Here is a 21,287-nt window from a genome sequence, read left to right as displayed (position 1 = left end):
TACATGCACAAGGTACAGGGTACATGTACCTGTCCCCGCCATCTTTAGCTGCATCTAGAACTTGAACTAAATGTACGGACTTATTTTCATATTCTCGTCCTAACAACGGAAATTGTATAAATCGTATCAAGATGTATTCTTTTCACTTCCTTTCTAGAGTATGCATCATTCCCCATTAGGAATGAAATATACACTCTTTCCCGGGCCCCCCTTTGCCGCAGCAATCCGAAGTGCCTCCTCCCAATCTTCAAGCCCAAATTTTCCGGCTACCTCCATGCCCACTCTTGAGCCAATCTTCAGCACACCCCTTTCGACAGTTTTGATCAAGTCCTTTGCCTGCTGAGATGTATTCATAAAGGTTCCCTTAATTGTGATACCTTTGTATGATATGTGCCAATAAGGGATGTCGATGTCACCTGGTATTCCTCCCATGAGACTCATCCGGCCTCCTGGCCTCAAAGACAATATACCCGCTCTAATGTGAGAGCTCTTGCTGGCCGGCCGTGGGGAGATGTCGAAATACACATCCAGTGGCCCGAACTTAGCCAGCGCGTCGACGTCTTGTTGAACATCGCCGCTAATCTTGACGGTTTCTATTCTTCCAGGATCGGAGAGCTTCTTCAGTTCCGCGAGAGCTGCCTCGTTTCTCCCCATGGCGATGACTCTAGCGCCCATAGAAAGGGCCACATGTACCGCAGCACTACTAAAGGAACCCGTAGCTGGGGCAATCAAGACCGTCTCGCCTGGTTTTAGTCCAATGTCTGCGAGGCCACCGTACGGTACCACGAGTTGACTAAGAAAGCCAAGTTCTTCAAGTTTATATCCCAGTCGCCCAACTAAAATATCTTCGTCCAGAGCGTGCACGCTTTCCAAAGGTGCAGTCGATAGCGTGGCCCAGCATCCATTACGCCACTCTTCCGACGCCATCAGCTTCCTAGTCCCCTCGCTGAAGCCCTCATGGAATGATCTAAGGATCTTGATATTGGGGTCGTCCCGGCCCCGGACCGTCAACTCTACAAATACCAGCTGACCGGGCTTCAGGCTCGTGGCATCGGATGGAACAGCAGCAACGCGGGCAATACAAGAACCACCAGGTACAAGCGGCAAGGGGTATTTATAACCTCTCGGATTTCCATTAGTGAATATCTCGTTGGCATACTGTACGATGATAGAGTATAGTGGCTTAACAATGGCGGTTCCAGCCGTGGGAATCGGTGTCGACAGTGCCGCAAGAGTGGGTGGTGAAGAGGGTGAATGGAATTGTAGACCAGTGTAGGTCTCCGGGAGAGAGTGCTCAGTTGGGCTCGCCATCCTCGTTGTGAATGAGCGGTTTAGAAAATTAGAAGATGACCAATTCCCAGTTGGATACTTCCATGCATCCCGCGCAGTTTGGAAGATACGGTAAGCTCTATATATATCTAACCCGATCATGAGCCCTTCCCTTGCGATTGATGTCCCAAATTACTTAATTTGTCATCAAAATTGTACGGCCCTAGTAAGGTCCTATCATGTTGCTCTAAATACCAAACCATCTCAAGTAGAGACGGCGGAGTTAGAGATGAAGTTTCTTAACTCCAAGCCCCACTGCATCGCTTCGCGCTCGGTCTTAAGAAATAGCTGGCTATATCAAGTAGATGATTACACTTCTGGCCATCGTCTAGGTTAAGTAGTTTAGCAATATGCAATGTATGTGCGGTCTACCTAATACATTCTTCGTTTTGTGAGTTAAGTCGTGTGTGCGACCCATTTCTTCACAAAATGTTAGTGATATTACTCGTAAGTCAATGGTAAGTCTGCTAGTTTACTACCCTGATATAGTATATAGTTGTATAACTAGAAACTCTTATACTAGTTAGCTGACGGGTAAGCTCGTCGGAAACCGAGCGAGACTCGGACTATGCTAAAGACTACAAGGGTTCTGTGGGACCGAGTGATCAATTCCCGTTAAGGTAAAGCTATTTGTAAAATATGAGTATTGCATGTTTGAACTAATCTTAATACCTAAGTAGACATATAAGTAGACATAATATCATTACTACCTCGGTTTTGCTTGATATCTGGGTAGCTTTATTTATCTTCCATGTTACGACTCTATAAAACATTCATAGTTGCAACTAACTAACTAAGCTTTGTCAGCCACATCTATGGCGGTTCTTGATTGGTCAATGGATCACCTGCAGCGCTGGCGGGGTTTGAGCTTAAGTTTTATCGATAGGAGGCTAACTTAACAGCTTGGCGCGGAAGCTCTAAGTTGATTCAATCTACAACAAAGTTAAGGTGCTGTCCATGCTATTAGTGACAAACACTTTACACATGTACCGAGCCGGTCCAGCCTAGAGTCAGTTGAAGTAAACTTTCTTTCGGGCGTCTTTCGACATAGAACAAGTACGGAGAGCTTTCTCTATTCTTTAGTACGAGACATGCAGAGTCTACGAAAAGATGGCTCTTATCAGTTTCGTTCAATTCACATAGTCAACACCCCTCTTGATCTTTTGTAAGAAACCAGTCCAGGCAATGACAAATCTATATCTGAGAATACCTCCGACGCATCTCTGGAGAAATGCCTCAATACGCAACTTCAAAGATGGATAGACCAGAGCCAGGCCTAATCAAATGGTCTCCTAACCCAGCCTACGATACCTTTCTCCATGTTAACTTGCAACATCGAGTCGTGCAGTTATATGAACCCACGGGTCTTGCGCAGCCTGGGAGCTTTGACTTCGAAAAGTCATCAAAATATGATGAGATCCCTCCGCTGACCACCTACGATTGGTCACCTGCTCATCCTGGGCTCGTCGCCATCGGAACTGCAAGTGGTACTGTGGATATTATAAATCTCCATGGTGATGCTAGCTCTCATCTAGAGCTCCCTATAAGGATCACTCGTACCTGTCAAGCAGTAGCTTTTAATACAGGGTCCTTGCTTGCTGTTGGGTTAGAACGCGTTCGAAATGACCAATGCCTGAAGATATTCGACGTAAGTCGACTTACGACGCTGGAACCCAGCGCTACATGGGCGTCACTCGAAGGTTCGATGAATCCAGTGATCGGGCTTGAAGCTAGTATCTCTATATCAAGCACCAAGTTCTTCGAAGACAGTCCCCAGGTTCTCGTTGCCGGGATTAAAAATCAGGGTATCCGCATTTACGATCTCCGAGGTAGACCTTGTCCCCGATGATATCCTTTTATAAAACTTACTAATTGGTCCCTAGATCCACAAGGCGCAGTGATCAATTATCAGACAAAATGCAATAACAACTTAGCAATCGATTATGCTGACCAGAACTATTTTGCTTCGTCTTCTCTAGATAAACCAGGGCTGGTGATTTGGGATCGTCGGGCCACCTCAAGACCGTCTTCCTCGCGCTTTTACCTCGATGCTGTTGATACAGATGAACTGCCATGGGGAGCGGCCCTCAACATCGATAAAGCAATTGATGTCAAAGAGGCTAATTTCCAAGATAGGGGTTCATTGATCAGGTCGTTGCGTTTCTGTAGGGATCGTTCTGGTCTGATAGCAGTGCTCTCCAGAACTGGTCAGCTCAAGGTCCTAGACACTAAGAAGGAATTTATTCCTTTCGAAATGCATCCTAAGGACAGCCCCGAGATTCTGGAAGTCAGGAAATCTTACGAGCTCGACATGAGCTATTCAAAGGAACGAAAAGATGACAGGATTGTATCGTTTGACTGGGTGACGCTCGACTCTCCTGCTTTAACACCACGAGCAGTAGTTCTACGCGCCAATGGAACATTTGACATCCTTGAAAAACCATCATATTCATCAGAACATTTATATAAGATGATACCCTGGAAACCACCTCATCGTGGGCTAGAAGGTAACGCTATATTGGCCGATAGATGATCATTGCTAATTCAACATAAGGGGGCGGCAGCTATCACTCTCTGATGCAATTTGAAGCAACACATTATCCCGAGATGATGGGACCACTCAATATAGACCAGGCTTTCAAGGATCAGCCTCTATTTGGAAACCGTAAGGAATCCGCTAATGTTATAATACAGAAAACATTATTATCTCCTTCACCCATAGCTGACCCCATATGCGACCTGGAGGCAAGCACTGAGCCACTACCAGAGCTATTCACCAGTGCTTCAACAACAGCAGACAAGTTACGTGGTTTGAGGCAATATTCTAGGGAAATTCTCGAAACTGCAAAACAACTTAATGATAAGGAGCGACAACAATCAGTAACGAAAGATTTGGACCGATCTTTATCGGATTTACCTTTACAGGGAAATATCTTGCCATCAAATAGACAGCTACATGAGAGGCTACTCGCATCAACACTAGATTCAAGGGGGTACCCTAAAGAAGCACAACTCGTTCTTGACCACGTAATGCTCCTTCGTTCAAAGGAGAAATACTTATTCGACTATGTCGCGAATAGGGACATAGCTGCCGATGATCCTTGGCTAAGGGAGCTATGGGACTGGGTTGCCGGTATGTACTTTGCGCTTTATTGTCTTAATTCATTTCAAAAACTGATAATCTAGTAGGGGCTGATGATGCTGCCTCTGATATGGGAATGATATCGCAGGGCATCGACCTGAGTTATATGGGTGTTGCTAACATATGGACGCGTGATTTAGGTTGGTTATATAGCTGGCTTTCTTTTGAAAACACTAATTAATGGCTACGTAGGGTCTAATTTTTCAGTCAGACTTCTAGACGGTACTAGGACCCCAGATGCAGCAGCATGGGAGCGTTGTCTGCAAGAAATAAATAGGAAGTTAAAACAGCCAGTATACACTGGCGTTGAATCAAGGAAGCCACTACATCGCCAAGTTGCTACGTGGATTTGTGGATGGGGCAGGTCACCCGATACATACTTCAGTGACTATGCGAAGATGCTGTCCTCTGAGCGAAATTCATCATGGTATACGATGGCAACTGCTCATGCCCTCTTCGAAGGTGATTACGACAAAGCGGTGGGGATACTCAAGGGTGCCAGCACAGAGCACCCTGAGCTTTTGTTCGTCTCCTTGGCCCTACAACTCAAAAGCCAAGGGGATAGGAGCCCCGGCAAAGAACAGCTGGACTTCGACGACGCAGTTGCTTCTAAAACGGATCCCTACCTTCGCGCAATATCATCCCTTATCGCAACAAATAATTGGGAGATTATCGCAAACCAAGAATCCCTACCTCTCCGCGAGCGTACATTCGTGGCACTTCGATATTTCGACGACGAAAAACTTACGCAATGGCTCGACAAGGAGCTTAAGAAAGCGATCGATACGGGCGACATCGAAGGCATCGTACTTACTGGCATAACAGATAAGCTTGTCGACATATTTGCAAAATACATTGAGAAATTCAATGACGTCCAGACTGCCACTCTGGTCTTGTCAATCTGCTCACCGCGTTACATCAACGATTATCGGTGTCGTGTGTGGCGGAATGCATATAGAGCCCATCTTCAGCGACACAAGGCTTTTATACAGCGGACTAAGTTCGAGGTGGAAAGCACCAAGAAGAGCAAGCGAAGCGGCGTTCCTACTATCATGCCGCCGTCCCGACAGATCGCGCTACGCTGTGTATATTGCGACGCTGAATACGAACTTTCTAAGACGGGGGCAAACCCCCAGTCAATAGTTGCTGGTAAGGGATCAACGAACCCGCTGACGGCGGCCAACATCAACGCAGGAGTCAGTTGCCCAAACTGTGGGCGCCATCTCCCGCGCTGCGTTGTGTGCCTCGAGGTCGTGGGCGTCCCGCGCTCCGACAAGCCAGAGGCCTCGCCTGACCCCCAGGTCCGTGTCGCTGCCCGCTTCCCGACTTTCTGCCTCAAGTGCGAACATGTCCTACACCTCGACCACGCACGCCAGTGGTTCGCGAGACATGTCGAGTGTCCGGTTCCGGAGTGTAGGTGCCGCTGCAACTTTAGGGCGAATCCGGAGTTGAATTATCATTGAGCGGTCTTTTGTGTGGGTGGCTGTAAGGGGTTTAAGTCGAGAGCAGTGAATTATTGGCTGGTGTTTTATCTGTATGCCGTTACATGTCTACCTTACGGCTTCCTTTGGGCAGAAATGCTATACCGTTTGAGATAAGTCGGGGTCGTAGTAGGGTTACAATGTTTAGCATTAGACCAATGGTATCGTGCTTGGTTTCTCTTTAATGGACTCATATGCCACTACTCGTCCTTTAATCACATATGAATTGGCCTACTAAATTTTTTGAATGCATGTTCTTCGTGTAATAGCGTATCTCATCACCTTGCATGCATGTCCACCTACATAGACCGGTTGCTAATAGGCCTCTATTTAGAAGTTCCGTAGGTGGGTTTTCTAAGAACATGAAGCGCATAAGCGAAGCAACCTCTTGCCACCCACTATATCTTATCATTTAACCTTATAATTATCATTACTCGTAACCATCGTATAACCTAATATTGTACAGTCTCGATCTCGATCTAATCACACAACTCTCAGCAAGCTAGCTAGCAAGCAAACAAACACCCTCATGCCGCCAACTTCCAGAGCGGCACGTACGCCCGTGCGGCGGGGGTATCGTCGTCTTCGTCCTCGATCGCCTTGTTCATCCGCGTGATCCATTCGTTCTCCGCCCTCGCCGCGTCCCGCTCGATCTGCCCCATGACCGCCAGTTCGGCTAGCATATCGTCGACGAGCGTGCGGCTGCCGCGCACCATCCGCGCTAGCCCGGAGTCGGCTATGGAGTCATCATCGACGTCGCCGAGATCCCGTAGAGCGGCACGCCACCCTTCGAGCTTACGCAGTAGGCTTTCGCAGTCGCGCGCCCAGGTCCGGTCTAAGTCGCCTAGGAACTGTACTTCGTCGCCGGCGATTAGACCTTCGACGTCTCCGGAGCGCTGGGCTGCGATGATAGAGGCCATGCGCTCGGCCCAGACTTCGAAGTTGGCTACCACGCGCTGGTAGCGCCCGTCTGGCTCGCCGAGCTGCCAGACGCCGTTGAGGACTTCGTCTAGGATTTGGATTTTCTCTTCCAGCCCGAGCCCCGATCGATTGCTTTTGCCCCACCGCACAAGCGCCGCGATATTTCGGGCTTCGACACCGTGTCTCTCGAGCTTGATCAGGGCATCGTGGTCAGCGTTTAACCGCGCGAACCGAGCCCCCAGCTTCTGGCGCGCGCTATCGCGCCATTCGGAGTCTACAACGGCGGCGTCGCGGTGAAGGAGTGAGAGCTGTAGTAGTTCCGTCTGTAGACGGCTGGTCTCGGCGGAGATGGCAACGTTGGCGGGGAGCTTGGAGGGCGAGGGGGGCGCGAGAAAGGTGGATGTTAGGGGTTTTGGCGCGAGGGATTTGGCTGGGCTGTAGTGCTGCTGGTGTGTGTTGAACGCTGGGCGGCTGGTGGGTTGCTGCGAGGTAGAGGTAGAGGTAGATGTGGAGGGTTGGGATTGCGATTTCTTGCGCGTATGTGTCTGAGAGCGCGTCTGCCGTGTCGGGGCTTTCGAGCTTGCTGTTGTGATTGCGCTTGCGGCGGGGCTCGTGCGGCCCGAAGATGTAGATGATGTTTGGGATATCCGGGATTGAGTAGCAGGGCGGAGGGTTGTTGCGGCCGTGAGGCTCGTGACTGTGGATTTCGATCGCGAGTGTCCGATAGGTCGGTTAGAAGCTGTTGGAGGTGGACCGCCGGATGATCTCGGTCGGTTGACAGTTGTACTTGCGGAGCGGGTTGAGGGGATTGATCCTGCTGCTGTCGTTGACGAGGACGAAACTTGACGCGTAGACGATGCTCTGCCTAGAGGCCTGGGAGCTTTGGCTGCAGTATTCCCAGCATTATCTGGGCGTGCGGACGGAACCTTGCTATAAGTCCCCGAAGGAGGTCTCCCCGTAATAGTAGAACTTGCTATTCTTCGCGCGGTGGTAGTAGAGGAGGTTGTGGTATTCGACACCATGGATCGAGTCGTCATAGTAGGTTTCACCGGTAGTCTGCTAGGCGACGTGTTCCTAGCCTCGTTACGCGCCGAGGGTACATTTCCCCGTGATGATCCATTGCTCCCGGCAGTAGGTTTTTGAAGCGAGCGTGTGCGGCTTAAGCTGGTTGACGACGACATAGTGTTGGTCCTTAAGACAAAGTCTCTTTTTATGGGAATTGTTTGGAGTGTTGGTAGGAATCAGGGGTCTTTGTGCTATTGACCCGTGCACGCGACTAACAAGGTAAAGTTACCGAGAATTACAGTGGATGATATAGCGGACCCCACGGTTGATTCTGCTGTCAACCCCACTAAGTTTGAAGGCTATCGCATCGTTGGTTCCTCCACAGCTAGTCAAATGCCGTAATCCACTCTATCTCTCCTTCCTCATATATGACAACTACATACGCACCTACTATGTTACTCAAGCGTTTCAAAAGCCGTCATCAAACGATAAATGTAAATAGGAAGGAGTTATAGATTGAGCAAGGAAGGAAACTAAGTGTCACTCGGAGACTAAGACTAAGAAAGTCAAAAAGCAAGAAAAATATAGCTTGTCCACTCGTATTCATCTGCATCTACATAAGCTTAATTGCAATTGGTATCATCGTGAGGCTTCTAGCCAGGATTCCATTATATCCTTTCCCTTTTGCCTTTCCCTGCCCAAGCTCTTGTCGTACCCGTTATATACCAGTGCAAGGGAGGTATCATCGTACCATAAACGCCTATTTCTTGATGCAATTCCTTCCTTGCCGTCATCATCTATATGCCATTGCATTCACCGAATAATATCATTCGTTGTTTATTGATGCTTCTCAAGCATCAGGGCCAGTTTCCGTACTATACATATCCTGAGCATCGATGGAAGAATAATAATATGACCCCAGGTCTGAAGAAGAGTATTTGAAAAAGAGTATTTGAAGAAGAGTATGTGGTTGGTTGGTGAGTAGTCATGTGGACAGGAGATTAAGTGCTCGCTGCTTGTTTCCCTTTCTCGCGGCGCTGGTCAACTTCCATGTTGTCCATCAGTAACTTAAGGTCCGACTTATAAATGCCCATGAGTCGTTCATGACACCCGAAGCAAATGCGCAGATTGCACCATGAGCAGGTCTTACGCGAGCCCGCATCTTCAACACTACATGTCTGACAAGCCAATGGGTAATTCAAGTTCTTAACTGGTACCCATTTATCGTGGCGAACATAACAATTGTAATGTCGCGAAGATATAGGAGCAGCTCGCCAGACGGTATCGGCTGAAGGAGTGGTCAGGTTATAGTTCCTAGGGAAACGAGAGAGGGCCTCGTTGACTTGGGCTATCTGCTCTGCAGTCATATGTTCCACGGACTCGCCAATATCACTAAGTGCGCTCGCATCAACATCTCTTGAGATCTTGCGCATTGGTTTGCGACCACTCGAGTCTGGCGACAACGTGGGTTCGTTTAATGCCGTTACGACATTAAAGAGCTCAGGCTTCTTCATGGGTTCGACTGAATCCGATGGCAACATTAAAGGCATCGCAGCGGACGGACTTGATTGCGGTGAAGCTTTATATCTCATTGGCTCCTGAGCATTTTGAAGAGCTGAGGGAGAGCGCAGGGAAGAGTTGCTTTGAGATGGTCGTGGATATCGTGGAAGTCCAAGACTCGGTTGTCTCAGATCGGTCGAGCTCCCCTTCTTATGGACTTCCGGTTGATAGGGGGGCGCAGGAGCTCCGACCGCGCGGCGGGAAATTGTCGTTTCGGCGGACTCCTTTGAGGGGGTCTCCGACGATGGTCCGGGACGAATCGGCGCGTAAACTACGGTCTCGACTGAAATCTTTGGTGTCACAGATTCCTCGGCGAGAATCTGGTTTTTTACAGGGGGCGTAGGATTTATGCTAGTCTTATCCCCATACTGCACCTTAGGCTCCAGTTTCTTAAGGTGCTCAGCCTTCTCGACCGGCTCATCTTTAACTTTCACGGGGCCTTTAGCAGCCTCGCCTCGGCCCGTAAGCTCTTTGAGCTTTGCCGAAAGTTTGCGCATCTTGTCGTCTTGTTGCGGTTCTATTGGTTTTCCTGGTCGAATATTTCTTCCGGGTAGTGAGGCACCTCTAGGAGGTAATGGAGAAATGGTGTTATTATTTTGTGTGGGCGGTGGGGGCGGGAGAGGGTCTAGGCTGACTGGTTGTGCAGTGGATGCGGTAGATCCGTGGGAACCAGCTAATTTGAGCTCTGGGACGAGAAGGCCATGATCAGATTTTGATGATGCACGTCGCCGCCAGATCTCCCGTGGCTGAGGTGAGTCACCTACAAGGTCAGACGGCGACGCTGACACCGGCACCGACGGACCTCCATCATATACACCGGGTCGGGACACAGGGAATGCCGGAAATGGGTCTACGGGCCGGGTATGAGACGGCATACTCGGACGGAGCGGGTCCTTCAATGGCAGCGGCGGCGGCGGTACATCAGGTATCATCTCATCTCCATAAGGGTTACTTTGAAGAGCCGTCAGCGTCTTTGTTAACGACGGCTGGGCATCGTTTATTCCTTCTCGCTCTGGTGAATTGGATGGCTCGCTGTCCTTTGTGAATATACTGCCTTGCGACGACCTCTGAACAGAATCGGAAGATGTGTTCGAATATGCCGACAGCAGACTAGATATAGAAGAAACCCGCCTCATCTTCTTTGTCTGAACATCTGCAGCTGGGGCTGGGGCTGGGGCCAGGGCTGGATTTGCTGGTAGTCCTACCGGCTTCCTTGGGATCGACCTCGTCTGCGTTTGTAACTTCGGGGCCCCCATGATATTATTCCCCGGTAACGCAGGAAGAAGTGAGTTGAAGCTTGACTTTGGACTACTAATGCTCCTGGCACTAACACTATCCTTCCTGGGTGGAAATGGCGAGAAAACCGAAGGTAACGGTTCTTGAGGAACTATCCGCGGCCTCTCGTCCTCCAACTCAGGCGGAGGGGCAGGTAACGCTTTTGAAAAACGTGAACGACCCGACTTGGGGGCCTGAAGGGTAGGGCGTTCCATTACTACGTATTATCGGCTGAATTAGGGGTTTGATAGGAAGATGTAAGGAGGACGAAACCACATATGCTGTCATACCAACTTAATGAGATATGATGGTTCGCGTTGCTTACTCGTTTCGTCTGATAAGGTCGAGAAAGAAGAGACGGGGGTTGAGCAATCAGGGTTGCAGAAGAAAGAAGTGATATGCTGTTGAATGGGGTGGGTTCGCTAACCTTCTGTTAGGTAGTACCCTTGGCTTGATCCTGCTTTACGGCTTTGCGGAATGACAGCACTCTTGATGCAGGTACCACGCTCGAAGGATCCACGCGAGAGAATCTCGACGAGTCAAAAGGCAGAGGATCCCTGCTTGGATGGAGACCCCAACGTCCTTTTTACCTAGATTTTCCTGCAAGACTGCTGCGGAAACTGGCCAAGGGGGGAAGCAAGTTTAGAGATGGGCCAGGGGCGAGTCGGAGCTAGCCCTACAGATTTGTGGGAGGCCCGCTCGATCTGTTACGTATCGCTTACACTGCAATGTGCGAATTCTCTCGCCTCCCTTCAGAACAGGGCCGAACAACAAATCTGCATGGCTACTTACTTTAACCCCTCGTGGAGATGGATCCTTGAACGGACGTTTCAGCCACAAGAAGAACCCAAAGAAGAGGGTAGTCAACTTTAATTAACGGGACTAAGTGGAATCCATCATGTCTTTCCTTAATGTCGTTTTTCTCAACTAATTGACACCTCGACTACCTAGTGTTCACAATTAACACTGTTTAGGGTTTGAATGTTTGAATCAGTCGGATGAAAGCTATAGATAGGACTCGAACAACAAGTTTAGGTATGTTCGAAGATCCTTGCTACCTCATACAGGTACCGACGCTGATGCCTAGAGATTTCGAGAACATGTCTAATTTGCAAATCTCACCACTAGGCTAAAATGAGACTAGCCAGACACGCATGTCGAAGATGTGGTGTGCGCAAATCGCTCCAGCCACGATAGTCTATCGCTTATGATAGACTGTACGATAGATTGGAAGCAACCTGAGGCTGTGTCTTCAAGCAACTACGTGATAGGCAGTTGACTGCATACATACCTAGTACAAACGCGTCGAAATTCGTCCGATGTGGGCTAAACCGGGCTATGACAACTCGAGCATGGTTAATCCCGTCCCACGTACGGAGAGATTAGCCAGTAGGGGCTTCGACAAAAATCAATAGGTAGCATTATTTCCCGGCTTAGGGGCCCTATCAGAACTTCACGTGCAAGCGTCTCTGGAACTTCGGGAGAACCGGAGATTGGTAGTTGTGTTTTGCATTCCCGCTCCCTTGTAGTCTATGTGAGGTTGTTTCGGGAGTTGTGATCGAGTTTCCGTGTCCACTAAACCATCAAGCCGGTGTGATGGACATATCCCATATGCTAGGTCTGATCTTAATTGTAAGCCGAGTTGATAATGAACTAACAATGCTATTTAGGTTTTATTTATTCCTAATCAGCTCACAATCCACTGTTTTAAGCAGTGAAATATATGAGGCCCCTACCGAGAGACAGTCTCTCAGATACCCTGTGTCTTAAAACCAGGTATGACACTGTATTCATCCGAGATGATGCAGCACAAATCCCATAGACCTGGATTTCAATCTGCAGAAATCAAGCCCATACGAACGCGACACGGCAACGTGCATTGGTTAGCTCTCGGGTTCCTCGTTGGTAACCAGTTATCATGCAGTTCTAGAGAGCACTGCATCTAACACCGGTATACTATTATCGTAATGTTAATCAAACAGCGAATCTATCAATTCACTTCTGTTTCGGAGATAAAGGGGAAAATGAGTAGACATACAGCCCTTGACTAAAATTAGCTCAACTACCACAATGCAGATCAGATGTAAGACATCAGCCATTGATATATGATTCGATATATGATTTAATCCTCGAGTCGTCTGAAGAAGTCATCTACTATGCGAATAGTTTACGGTCTATAAAATGGGGATTCGGCGGGTCGTTGGCGATTGCGGGCGAACGTTATCTCGTGAGGGCCGGACAGCGCGTCCCCATGCCGATAGATTAGCAATCATTGCAGGATTCTCCAATTGCGTGATAGTAGATATGCAGACCGCTACCAACCGCTTGAAGCTCGCCTTTGTTCGTAATCTCTACCTCCCGTCTGGGGAAATAGTGCATGTGAGCTCGAAGAAGTCCAATTCACTACGGTTTGTTCATCGAACCCGGAGGGAACAAAAAGTTGGCTCTTTCTTTGTCGATATATACTCAGATCTGCATAAAATCATCTAGGTTTCAGATCAATGTCTTCCGAAAACATCACCCCTGGCCATGCCGAAGGGGCCGCAGAGACGACACCTCTGCTAAAGAAAAATGTTTCCGTCGTTAGCGTCTCGGCTCAGAGTCGGTCTAACGGCACGTTTTCGAGCTCGAGCAACTCCGTCGCAGACGACTTCCCGGAGAATGACGTGGAAAACGGCCGGCCCAACGGCGCCGCGCCGAACGGGGATGCGCCGAAGTTGAAAGTAAACATGAAGGCGCTACTGCCGGCGCTTGCTATTGGTGTAAGTGAGCACCTCTAGGAGGTCCTATTGTTATGAATATTCATACCGAATGAGTTTACAAATGCTAATAGTAATAGATCTTCATGGTGGCGGTGGACCAGACCTTAACCATCGCCTCCTATGGCAAGATGGGCAGCGACCTCAATGCCCTTAACTCGACGAGCTGGATCTCCACCTCGTACTTCCTGACGCTGACGGTGTTCCAGCCCTTATATGGGCGGTTGTCTGACATATTCGGCCGCAAGGAATGTCTGCTATTTGGGTACGCCGTCTTTGGGCTTGCTTGCCTCGGCTGTGGGCTGTCCCGGGACATCGTCGAGCTGTGCGTGGCCCGCGCTATAGCCGGCATCGGGGGTGGCGGTATGAACGCCGTTGTGACTATCCTCGTCACGGACCTTGTGTCCCTTAGGGACCGGGGCCTCTTTCAGGGATACATTAACGTCGTGTACACTGCAGGCAGTATGTTACACTGAGAATTCCTATTTTTTTTTTCCCCTCTCCCCCTTTTAGATCTGTCTCGGGTGCCAGCATTCCCTCATCGAGCTGAATAGATTGTACTGCGCCCGAGACATAGCTGAAATTACCACACGCCTTTCTGAAAGAAGTAATTATTGATTCTCCTTGTTACAGTGGTCTCCGGCGCACCAATCGGTGGGCTCATCGCCGACACTATCGGCTGGCGGTGGGCGTTCGCGGGCCAGTTCCCGCTGTCGCTAGTCGCGTGGCTAGCCGTATTCTTCGTCCTCGACGTACCCAAGACGGACCACGCGCACTGGACACACAAGGTTCTACGTATCGACTTTCTAGGGGCCTTTACGCTGGCCTCGGCCGTGTTCACGTTACTATTCGGCCTCGACAACGGCAGCAACGAGGGCTGGAACCAGCGAATCACCATTATCCCCCTGGCGCTGACACCGCTCCTCTTCGCGCTATTCCTCTTCATCGAGGTCAAAGTCGCGTCGGTGCCGTTTGCGCCAGGCCATATCATCCTCGACCCGCCGCTGTTGGCGGTGTACTTAGCCAACATGTTTGGCGTTGCCTCGCAGATGGGCGTCTCGTTCTTCATCGCGCTGTTCTTCCAGGCTGCCGTGGGCCTCTCGGCAACGTACTCCGGCCTCATGTTCATACCCAGCACGTTCTTTGGGCTCACGGGCTCGCTGGGCGGCGGGATTCTCATGCGCCGGACGGGCAAGTATTACTGGATTACGGTCATCGGGTATGCCTTGATAGTACTCGGCATAGCACCCTCTGCGTCGTTCTCAGGCGCGGTGGTGAAGTCGACAGTGGGTGTTATCGCAGGTCTCTGTGTCATGGCGCTTGGGTCTGGTTCTTGTATGTCTCGTCTTTCTCTGCCTCCGATCTATTTCTCCCTTATGTCTTATGAAAGCCCCTTGATAAATAGATGCACCTCTCGTAACGAAACGAAAGAGGTGCGAGAAAAGGGGAATGATAGAATGCTAACATGCCCGCCTAGCAATTACCAGCTCGCTCATTGCCATAATCGCCAATGCGGACCCTACCGACTCGGCCGTAGCCATTGCATGCTCGTACCTATTCCGGTCCCTGGGCACGACGCTCGGAGTTAGTATTTCCACGGCGGTCCTGCAGCAAGTCCTACGCACGGAGTTAGCCGCGGAGCTCGGCGGCGACGGCGACAAGGCGCGCGAGATCGAGGAGGGCGTGCGCCAGAGCCTCGACTACATCCGGACCCTGGATCCGGCGATCGCTGAGATAGTGCGGGCCTGCTACGCCGTTGCTGTGCAGTGGGCTTTCATACCAGTTGCTCTTTTGGCTACGGGCGCACTGGTTTCATCCATCTTCATTAAGGAGAAGAAGCTTGAGGGGCGGTAGGTACGTACTTGTTCGGGCTCCTTTGGGTTAACTTGGAAGACGGAGGTGAGGACGTGGGTGAGGAGAAAATAAAAGGGGGTTGGCTGGATACCTTATACCCCCTATAAGCTTATACATATGTGGTAGGTAGTCCAGGATGAGATAAGATTGTATATGACCAAACCACGGCTTAATGATTCGGTAGTCAGGCGCAGGCCGAAATAACCAGCTGTTATTATGGCATATACGCCGTCTTTGAGTGCATGTGTTGCGCAACTGTACCGGTCCGCTCGTTGCCGTAGAAAGTTGCTCGGTAGGTTACCTACCTACCTACCTACCTACCTAGAATCAAAAACCAGGCAGCAATATAATTCCTAACAACAGAATCACAAGTATCAAACAATAAAACTAAAGGCCCGGTGGTGTAGTGGTCGCACATTCCATCATTACGCGCTTCTGAGAAATGAACTTGGATGAGATGTCGAGGTTGGAAAGGCCTTGGGTTCAAATCCCATCCGGGCCTAGATTTAATTTTTTGTTGCTATTTCCTCTTCTCTTTCTACATGAAGGTATATATAATTACGACTTTATTTATTTCTAGGATCGTTTTATTTTGAGCTCTAATATATCTCGAAAGCCACATGTAAACATCCACGGGGTTGGTTAGGTATAAGGTCAATTTTGGGATGAGAGCTACTATCGGGGTCTCAACGACGAGGTAGGGATATTCTTTCCTCTATAAGTGGTTTGTAGTCTCTATTAGTCCAACTAGAACAGTGACGAGTATACATAAGGACCTGGATCGTATTGAAGGCCTGGATTCTCGTTTCACTTACTGATTATAGACCGTCTCTTTTATGTATTGATATTGACGTTCCAGTGGTGAAGGTAGCTGTAGATCCCCTATTCACATCGGTAACGAATAGTAAAAATTTAAGCATCAAGATTTAAGTGGTACATTAATCTCATCAATACGCGAGGAAACGCACATATTCTTCACCTGCTCATATTTCTGAGTATCTTAGCAATTGTATGAAATAGAAAGCAAACCAAAAATTACGCGCAACAACCAGGCGGCACCAGCATGAAGCATACCAACGCAAGTTCGTATAAAGCAAAGTCATAGCAAGTAATCGTGGTAAAGTGTAATCAGTATTCCAAACCCCCTCGACCAAGAAAAAGGTCCAAGATAGATGAGGGGGTAGGTATGTCACTTCTCTAACTAATTCGTGCTTGGTATCAGATCCCTTCCCGAGAGATGTATGTCCCATCACACCTCGTCGTATGATAATGCAATAAAACCCGTACGTCTTATGCTCGTAAGAACCATCCATTCATTGCCAGTCTACATAGATTAAGTCGTGAATCGAAGAAGACAGCACTAATTACTCGCTTGCGGACCTCAAGAGACGCCTCCTAGCTTTTCTTTCGCCTGCCGTAATCTAGCCCCAGCTCGTTTAGCCATGACCGGTTGTATATCTCCCTTACGCCCACCCCACGGAACTCTATAGGAATCCACGTCGCGGGAAGCTGACACCTTCTACGGCGGCGCTGTCCGTAAACCAACTACATCGCTCGCCGGTTGCTTCGTTGACGAGTGCGCACGGAAGCCCGTTTCCTTGCTCGAATATTTCCTTCATGATCTTCTTCTTTTCAGCGCCCGTGGCGACAAAGGCGACCTTGACGGCGTGTGTGACGACGGGTAGTGTTAATGTGATCCGTCGAGGCGGCGGCTTAGGTGAGTCGTCGATGGGTGCTACCCATGCGTCTGTCTCGCGAAGAAGGGGGTGGCCTGGAAATAGACTGCAAGTGTGACCATCTGGGCCGCAGCCAAGGAGTAGTAGGTCGAAGATGGGTAGCTTGACCGAGTCGCCCTTAGCAAAGGAGTTGACGAGTATTTTTTCATACTGATCAGCCAGCTCCTGCGTGTCATCTAGGTATTGTGTGTCGATCGGGTGTATGGTAGGCTGGCCCAGCTCGGTTGGGATCTTGTCCAGCAGCTCCTTCTTAACCAAACCATAATTGCTGTCTTCATGATCTAGAGGTACAGCTCTCTCGTCGGCGAAGAATATTTCCCACTTGTCGAATTTGACCTTGTCTTCGTTAGATTTCGGTTGCGCAAGGAGGGCCTTGGCGAGGGTCTGGGGTAGCGAGCCGCCCGAAATGGCGACTTTGAAGACGCCATGACGTGTGATGCCAGCATTTTGACATGTGATGATGTAGGATCGCAGGGCGGGCGCAAGAGCTTCAACGTCGCTAAAAGCGAACAAATTGGGTTGCTTTCCCGGCATGATGGTGTACTATTGGTATGCGACTCTGAATACGTAGTGCTTGTGAGGGTAGGTATAAATGCGGGATGTGGAATATGGGATATGGGATATGGGATATGAATGTGGTAAGTCGGTGTAAGCCGGTGAGGCGAAATTCTTTAATTTAAGAAACTATGAGTTATTTGCGGAAGATGATGATGATAGTGGGGTAGGTCATGTAAGGTAAGGTAACTTTCACGAGTGATTTTTAGGGAAATTTAGGGAAACAATTACCACCCAAACTTATATTAAGAGCCTCAGGTAAGGTATCGGTTAAATATCGATAAGGTACCTAAATACCTAGGTAGATAAACATCACACCACGACAATCATTGGAAAGTCTTGGGTGTATGTGAATTCTTAAGTAATTGTTTGTTCCTTGATCCCTACGATGCTAGATTGGTGGACTGGTAGACTGGTAGACTGGTAGACTGGTAGACTGGTAGACTGGTAGACTGGTAGACTGGTAGACTGGTAGACTAGTAGACTGGGGAGTTGACGATATCGTTTTGATACGGTTACACATGTATCTTGCGTTGGCAGTGTCCACTCGCCATTAAGAATCAATGCGCTAGGAACCTTGGCGTTGAGCCACCGGCCGTTTTGTAATGGGCTGATAGGTCTGGGTCGGCTGGTTATAAAAAGTTGCAAGACTTAAACTTTGAGATATGAGAGATATCAAATACTGGCTTAGTATCAGAAGGCAGTGTATAATGTTTACAGTGGTATCAAGAGATAAATAGAGAGGCAACGAGGGCTCTGCCTATCCTATCTATTCCTATTCACATGTAGGGATGGAGATGGGGATGGGTATATGGAAGGTTGCAGATTAGGTTGTTGTGTCAACGTTCGGTGTTTTTTGCGAAAGGATAAAAAAGAAAAGGAAAAAAATAGATGGAGGGGTTATTCAATGATTGACGTAGGGCTTACTGATCTTGGATAACCAGAGGGGCGGGACAAGGAGTTGCCTTGTAGATAAGCGGGCTCTATTCCGTAGATGGGTGGGCAAGTGGGGGGTTTCTGCGCAACATTAGAATGGAGCCAATGCGGGGCCAACTTCCCAAGATGTTGCGTCTTATGAATTCTGCATTGCTGCATTGCTGCATTGCTGCAAGGACCCCGCCGACCAAAACCAATCCGTTTCCTCTTGCTTATCCTATCTACGTTAGGTACATAGTAGTAGACGAAATGTTATCAGGTCGATGATGCTCGCGATGATGGATTCTCTTCGATGGCTTTCGAAGGTTTGGAATTTAACACCGTTTTCGGTTAGTCTGGATCGCGTAACACGGCACTTCCTTTGATCGTTTTCCTTTGATCGTTTTCCTTTGATCGTTAAGTATTCTTTCATAATACACTAGGTACATCCCCGAGTTCCGTGCATTTACCTAGGTTAGGTAATTATTCATCTCACAAAGGTTCTACCTTGTCCAACATCCTATCATCTAATCCTAGCCTACCTAATCAAGGTAGTACGAGATAGACATACCAATATCGCCGAAGAAACAAGTTGACAAGTCATCTTCACTGCCGGTGTAGGGTAGGTATGATCGGAAGCTCTGTCGAATCGCAACCCTCACGATTCACTACATTTTCGTCGCAACCATAGAACAATAGGTCTTGGGTATGATTACACATGCGACCTTACCGGCAGTTCCAGGCACAGTCTGCACACGTTCTACACGGGTAAGGTTCCAATGCAGCACGAACATAGCACTCGATCTTATATCTGCGACTTGTGACGTTAGCTGCCCTAGCGTGTATAAGTAAGACTTAAGTATATACATGACGGAAAGGTGCGGCAACGGTGATGAGTATAAATCTTATAGTTCTCGAGCATTTGGCTTGGTATAATCGAAAAATTAGCATTAGGCTCTCATTCCGAATCGTGCATAATAGAAGCCATCGGCATGGTAATGTTACGTACAGTTTACAGATCCGGATTATCGGGCGTACCTCGCGGTTAATGTATAGCCCGTTACATAGTGTAGTCCTTATTCCGTTAGACTTTGGTAGAAAAAGAAATCCGAGTAAGTAGATCTCAAGAGATATGTGTCGATATTTTGATATGTAAATGTAAGAAATAAAAATATTGACAATGGTCTTCACGAGAGAACACATACCTAGGTATACTAAGTTGACATTTTATCCGTTCTAAGGGCCGGGCGCGATGAGTACCTAAGTGCCGAGAACGGACGGTGATTGAACCAAAAGCCGCGGCTGCTCTGATATGAAGTAAACCGTCTTAAAACTTCACTCTTACAACTACTTTATACGACAAATAGATCGCGACGACAACAACTGCCATTGAACAACAACCGGTAATATAGATCTGTTGCATTTTCTGAAGCTTTCTGATATAAAAAATGCCGCAAACACCCAAGTACCTGACGGGTGATTCAGCCGCTATAAATGAGTTTCTCGATAAGTTTGACGTGCGTCATTTTAACCTGAGTCGCCACCCTTCATAACACAAAGTCTTACACAAAGTCTTACTTTCTATACAGGTTTTCCTACTCGATTGCGATGGTTAGAATAAACGGCCAAGCTTCGAAAGGACCAGATGGCTGAAATCTTACAGGAGTCCTATGGTCTGGGGACAACGTCTTCGAGGGCATCGTCGAGACGCTGGAGATGCTAAGATCCAGGGGTAAGCTATGCTAGACCTAACAAAACTACAAAATATACACGTATGTATACCACAAACTAAACTGGAGTAGGAAAACGGATTGTATTCGTTACCAATAATTCTACAAAAGACCGGCCGAGCTATCAACAGAAGCTGACGGGCTTGGGAATCCCTAGTAATGTTGAGGAGATATTCGGCTCGTCTTACTCGGCCGCGGTATATATCTCACGCATCTTGAAGCTACCGGCACCTAAGAACAAGGTCTTCATCATCGGCGAGAGCGGCATGGAGTCCGAGCTGCGTACCGAGGGTGTACCCTTCATCGGTGGCACAGACCCGGCCTTAAGACGAGATATTACGCCTGAGGACTTCAAGGGGCTGGCCGACGGCTCTCTATTGGATCCGGATGTCGGTATTGTACTTGCCGGGCTGGATTTCCACATTAACTATCTCAAGCTATCTATGGCCTACCAGTATATACGACGAGGTGCCAAGTTCATCGCGACAAACCTCGACAACTTGCTACCTATGGGCGACACCTTCTTCCCCGGCGCCGGTTCTATTTCCATCCCACTGGTCAACATGACCGGGCAGACACCCTTGACCTTGGGGAAGCCTAGCCAGGCCATGATGGATGCGATCGAAGGGAAGTTCCAGTTGGACCGGGCGCGGACTTGCATGGTCGGCGATAGGTTGAATACCGATATCCAATTCGGTGTCGAGGGCAAGCTGGGCGGGACTCTACATGTGCTCACTGGTGTTCACAAGCGGGAGGATTGGGAGGCCGAGAATGCCGTGGCCGTCCCCGCCTACTATGCCGATAAGCTGAGCGATCTCCGAGGTGCGACGTCATGATGAGATGCACTTTGTCCCTCTCATGTCCCATGCTATTCATAATTTATTTAGACTTAGATTTGATTGCTTAGCATAATACTACAGAGTCTACCTAAGGTATAGACAGACAGATAGAAACTACAAATTTCGGAGATACTATCGGGAATTCTTCGAATCATGGTACTCCATCTACTCTAAGCTTCGGCACAA

At 48.7% G+C, this 21,287-nt stretch overlaps 7 protein-coding genes and 1 non-coding gene across 8 annotated transcripts; 4 read left to right on the top strand and 4 right to left on the bottom strand.

Annotated features, from left to right (window-relative positions):
* Positions 1 to 35: 35 nt before the first annotated feature.
* On the bottom strand, positions 36 to 2,044 carry F4817DRAFT_334007 (alcohol dehydrogenase GroES domain-containing protein). The gene is made up of 2 exons (XM_049302832.1): positions 1,812 to 2,044; positions 36 to 1,751 (listed from the first exon to the last, which is right to left on the bottom strand). Exon 2 carries the CDS (start codon positions 1,429 to 1,431, stop codon positions 166 to 168), a length of 1,266 nt encoding a protein of 421 aa, XP_049160189.1. The 5' UTR covers positions 1,432 to 1,751; positions 1,812 to 2,044; the 3' UTR covers positions 36 to 165.
* Positions 2,045 to 2,249: 205 nt separating this feature from the next.
* On the top strand, positions 2,250 to 6,186 carry F4817DRAFT_334005 (uncharacterized protein). Its single transcript, XM_049302831.1, has 5 exons — positions 2,250 to 3,158; positions 3,213 to 3,836; positions 3,884 to 4,462; positions 4,519 to 4,611; positions 4,664 to 6,186. The coding sequence occupies exons 1-5, from the start codon at positions 2,561 to 2,563 to the stop codon at positions 5,932 to 5,934; spliced, it is 3,165 nt and encodes a 1,054-aa protein (XP_049160188.1). The 5' UTR covers positions 2,250 to 2,560; the 3' UTR covers positions 5,935 to 6,186.
* On the bottom strand, positions 6,159 to 8,442 carry F4817DRAFT_334004 (uncharacterized protein). Its single transcript, XM_049302830.1, has one exon. It carries the CDS (start codon positions 8,052 to 8,054, stop codon positions 6,480 to 6,482), a length of 1,575 nt encoding a protein of 524 aa, XP_049160187.1. The 5' UTR covers positions 8,055 to 8,442; the 3' UTR covers positions 6,159 to 6,479.
* A 25-nt stretch (positions 8,443 to 8,467) lies between these two features.
* F4817DRAFT_65797 (uncharacterized protein) lies at positions 8,468 to 11,094 on the bottom strand. Its single transcript, XM_049307726.1, has one exon. It carries the CDS (start codon positions 10,926 to 10,928, stop codon positions 8,880 to 8,882), a length of 2,049 nt encoding a protein of 682 aa, XP_049160186.1. The 5' UTR covers positions 10,929 to 11,094; the 3' UTR covers positions 8,468 to 8,879.
* A 1,843-nt stretch (positions 11,095 to 12,937) lies between these two features.
* F4817DRAFT_65808 (MFS general substrate transporter) lies at positions 12,938 to 15,434 on the top strand. Its single transcript, XM_049307727.1, has 4 exons — positions 12,938 to 13,475; positions 13,553 to 13,934; positions 14,106 to 14,807; positions 14,950 to 15,434. Exons 1-4 carry the CDS (start codon positions 13,215 to 13,217, stop codon positions 15,324 to 15,326), a joined length of 1,722 nt encoding a protein of 573 aa, XP_049160185.1. The 5' UTR covers positions 12,938 to 13,214; the 3' UTR covers positions 15,327 to 15,434.
* A 284-nt stretch (positions 15,435 to 15,718) lies between these two features.
* F4817DRAFT_t68 lies at positions 15,719 to 15,828 on the top strand. The gene has a single exon. It is a non-coding gene; the product is annotated as a tRNA-Asn (tRNA).
* A 364-nt stretch (positions 15,829 to 16,192) lies between these two features.
* On the bottom strand, positions 16,193 to 18,067 carry F4817DRAFT_333999 (nagb/rpia/CoA transferase-like protein). Its single transcript, XM_049302829.1, has one exon. The coding sequence runs from the start codon at positions 17,594 to 17,596 to the stop codon at positions 16,811 to 16,813; it is 786 nt and encodes a 261-aa protein (XP_049160184.1). The 5' UTR covers positions 17,597 to 18,067; the 3' UTR covers positions 16,193 to 16,810.
* Positions 18,068 to 19,980: 1,913 nt separating this feature from the next.
* Positions 19,981 to 21,098, top strand: F4817DRAFT_314735 (4-nitrophenylphosphatase; the record flags this gene model as incomplete). Its single annotated transcript, XM_049300450.1, has 4 exons — positions 19,981 to 20,049; positions 20,122 to 20,143; positions 20,196 to 20,264; positions 20,335 to 21,098. The coding sequence occupies 4 exons, from the start codon at positions 19,981 to 19,983 to the stop codon at positions 21,096 to 21,098; spliced, it is 924 nt and encodes a 307-aa protein (XP_049160183.1).
* Positions 21,099 to 21,287: the final 189 nt, after the last annotated feature.

The sequence above is a fragment of the Daldinia loculata genome (assembly GCF_022478755.1).
Source record: "Daldinia loculata strain CBS 113971 unplaced genomic scaffold F4817scaffold_17, whole genome shotgun sequence".
Taxonomy (NCBI): domain Eukaryota; kingdom Fungi; phylum Ascomycota; class Sordariomycetes; order Xylariales; family Hypoxylaceae; genus Daldinia; species Daldinia loculata.
This window is presented reverse-complemented; position numbering and strand designations above follow the sequence as displayed.